The sequence below is a fragment of the Pieris brassicae genome, chromosome W (genome assembly GCF_905147105.1).
Source record: "Pieris brassicae chromosome W, ilPieBrab1.1, whole genome shotgun sequence".
Taxonomy (NCBI): Eukaryota; Metazoa; Arthropoda; class Insecta; order Lepidoptera; family Pieridae; genus Pieris; species Pieris brassicae.
This window is the reverse complement of record NC_059679.1, coordinates 4,525,711-4,527,683: the sequence shown is the minus strand read 5'-3', so window position 1 is coordinate 4,527,683 and position 1,973 is coordinate 4,525,711. Positions and strand designations below refer to the sequence as shown.

General features: G+C 36.7%; 1 protein-coding gene across 1 annotated transcript; it reads left to right on the top strand.

The window, feature by feature from the left end:
* The first annotated feature begins 799 nt into the window (after nt 1-799).
* Nucleotides 800-1,736, top strand: LOC123718313. The gene has a single exon (XM_045674738.1). It carries the CDS (start codon nt 997-999, stop codon nt 1,720-1,722), a length of 726 nt encoding a protein of 241 aa, XP_045530694.1. The 5' UTR covers nt 800-996; the 3' UTR covers nt 1,723-1,736.
* Nucleotides 1,737-1,973: the final 237 nt, after the last annotated feature.

Below are 1,973 nucleotides of genomic sequence, written 5' to 3'. Positions count from 1 at the left end.
CACACTCCTTATTCGGAGTATTGGACGAATCATTCGCTGAACAATATCAAAAGGATATTTCTTTAGTTAAAGAGAATGAGCAGCATTTGGCAAACCTATGGAAAAATCAGACATCAGTTCTGGAAGCGGAGTACAATCTCATGAAGCGGTCAGAGGAAGAAAATTATAATTTACGAAAATTAATAAATCGACACGCAAATGAAGTTAAGAAGGCAATTATTACTCAAGTCACTGAAATCAATAGTCTAGAGCGCATTACTCAGTTTACTCTGGACAGCATTTCAGCAACAAACGTACTTGCTAATTTAAATATGCAGGAGTATCTGATTGACACCATCACCGATATTTACCATGGTCGATTTAATTTTCACCTTATTTCATCGGAACAATTACGCAGAGAATTAAATATAATATCCAATCATATTTCAACAGATCTTTCTTTGCCAATTAATAATAGTCAAAAACAATTTGGCAATATATATAATTTTTTAAGAGTTAAGGCAAGGATGCTTTATGAGCAATTTATATTGGAAATCTCGGTTCCGCTTGTCAGCCGAGATGATTTTGAAATCTATAATGTGATTTCTGTTCCTTATAAGAGTGACGCACTTATGATGGTCAAAATTGTCCCTATTTCAGATCTCGTCGCAATAAACAAAGAAAAAAATTCATACATACAGATGTCAGAAAATGAATTGCTATCAAGTTGTGATTATTATTCCGATATTACTATATATAACTAACAGAGTAGTTATGAGTGGGTAGTGGGTAGTGCAACGTATATTGGTGTGTCTTGTGATTTGTACTAAAATAAAATAGTATTTGGGTTTGAACTTTGTTACTTACAGTTCCATTGATGAATTAATGTTCCACTGCACATTAATCGCAATTTTTCCTTAATAATATCCTTTATTTAACTAAAATTAACTTAAAGTTTGATAATCACTTCTTCAAGTACCTTCATTTGAACTATTAATTTTTCACTTGCACCTTATTATGGAGGATCTTAAAAAGTCTTTAAGGGATGTATCCGAAATGGTGTCTACCAGAATGGAGGAGTTCCAGCAGCGCCTTATTGCAGCTCAGTATAGGTCCCCATCGCTGGAACAAACTCCACTTGCTAGGGAGTTGGAAACATTTGAAAGTTTTGTTCTATTCTGCCTAGAGAATCTCCAGTCTCAGATGGCGATTCTGTTTAGAGTGCAGGATGAGCAAGAGATGCGTAGTAGGCGAAAGTGTCTGTTGCTGCATGGAGTAAATGAAGCGAAGGATGAAAGCCCGGCCTCCATTGCAAATATGATATCCATCCTTTTAAAGTGTCCAAATGTCACGGAGTGCCTTACCCGTTGCCATCGAGTAGGATTAAGATCCAATGAAAAGCCTAGGCCTATATTATTAAAGTTTCGTGAACATGCCGATAAGTTAAGGATCTGGGCTGCCAAGACTAGCCTTAAAGGCACTGGTATAACCTTGTCTGAGTTCCTAACAAAAACAAGGCACTCACTATTTATGGAGGCGAGAAAGCGGTTTGGTGTCTCAAAATGTTGGACCCAGGATGGACGTGTACAAGTGTTTGGGGCTGATGGGAAACTTCGCCGCATCTCTTCGTTGAAGGAACTTGATTCAGTCCCGGGCAGCATCCCGTCATCGTCCGCAGCTGATGATGCAAAGCGAACAAGAGACATGACCCGTAATAAGAAGGTTCCAAAGAAGGGTCATTAACTTCAGTGTCGGTGTTCCATGGTTCCGGAGTTATAATCAACTTTGTTGTTCTTTTTTGTTTTCCTTTTGTTTTAAAAAATGATTATTTAGTATCTCATAACCTTAACTTTTGTTTACTTAGTATTTTTAAAGCCCACTGACAGATTATAACAAATAACTACCAAAAGTGATGTGACACTGACAAAGGTTGTGATTGTCAATTAATGATAGATTGTATCTATTTCCACAGGTTATAAAATTATTCTCTTATA

Excerpts from the sequence above, each read along its gene's own strand:
- LOC123718313 (XM_045674738.1), top strand. The coding sequence starts at position 997 with ATGGAGGATCTTAAAAAGTCTTTAAGGGATGTATCCGAAATGGTGTCT.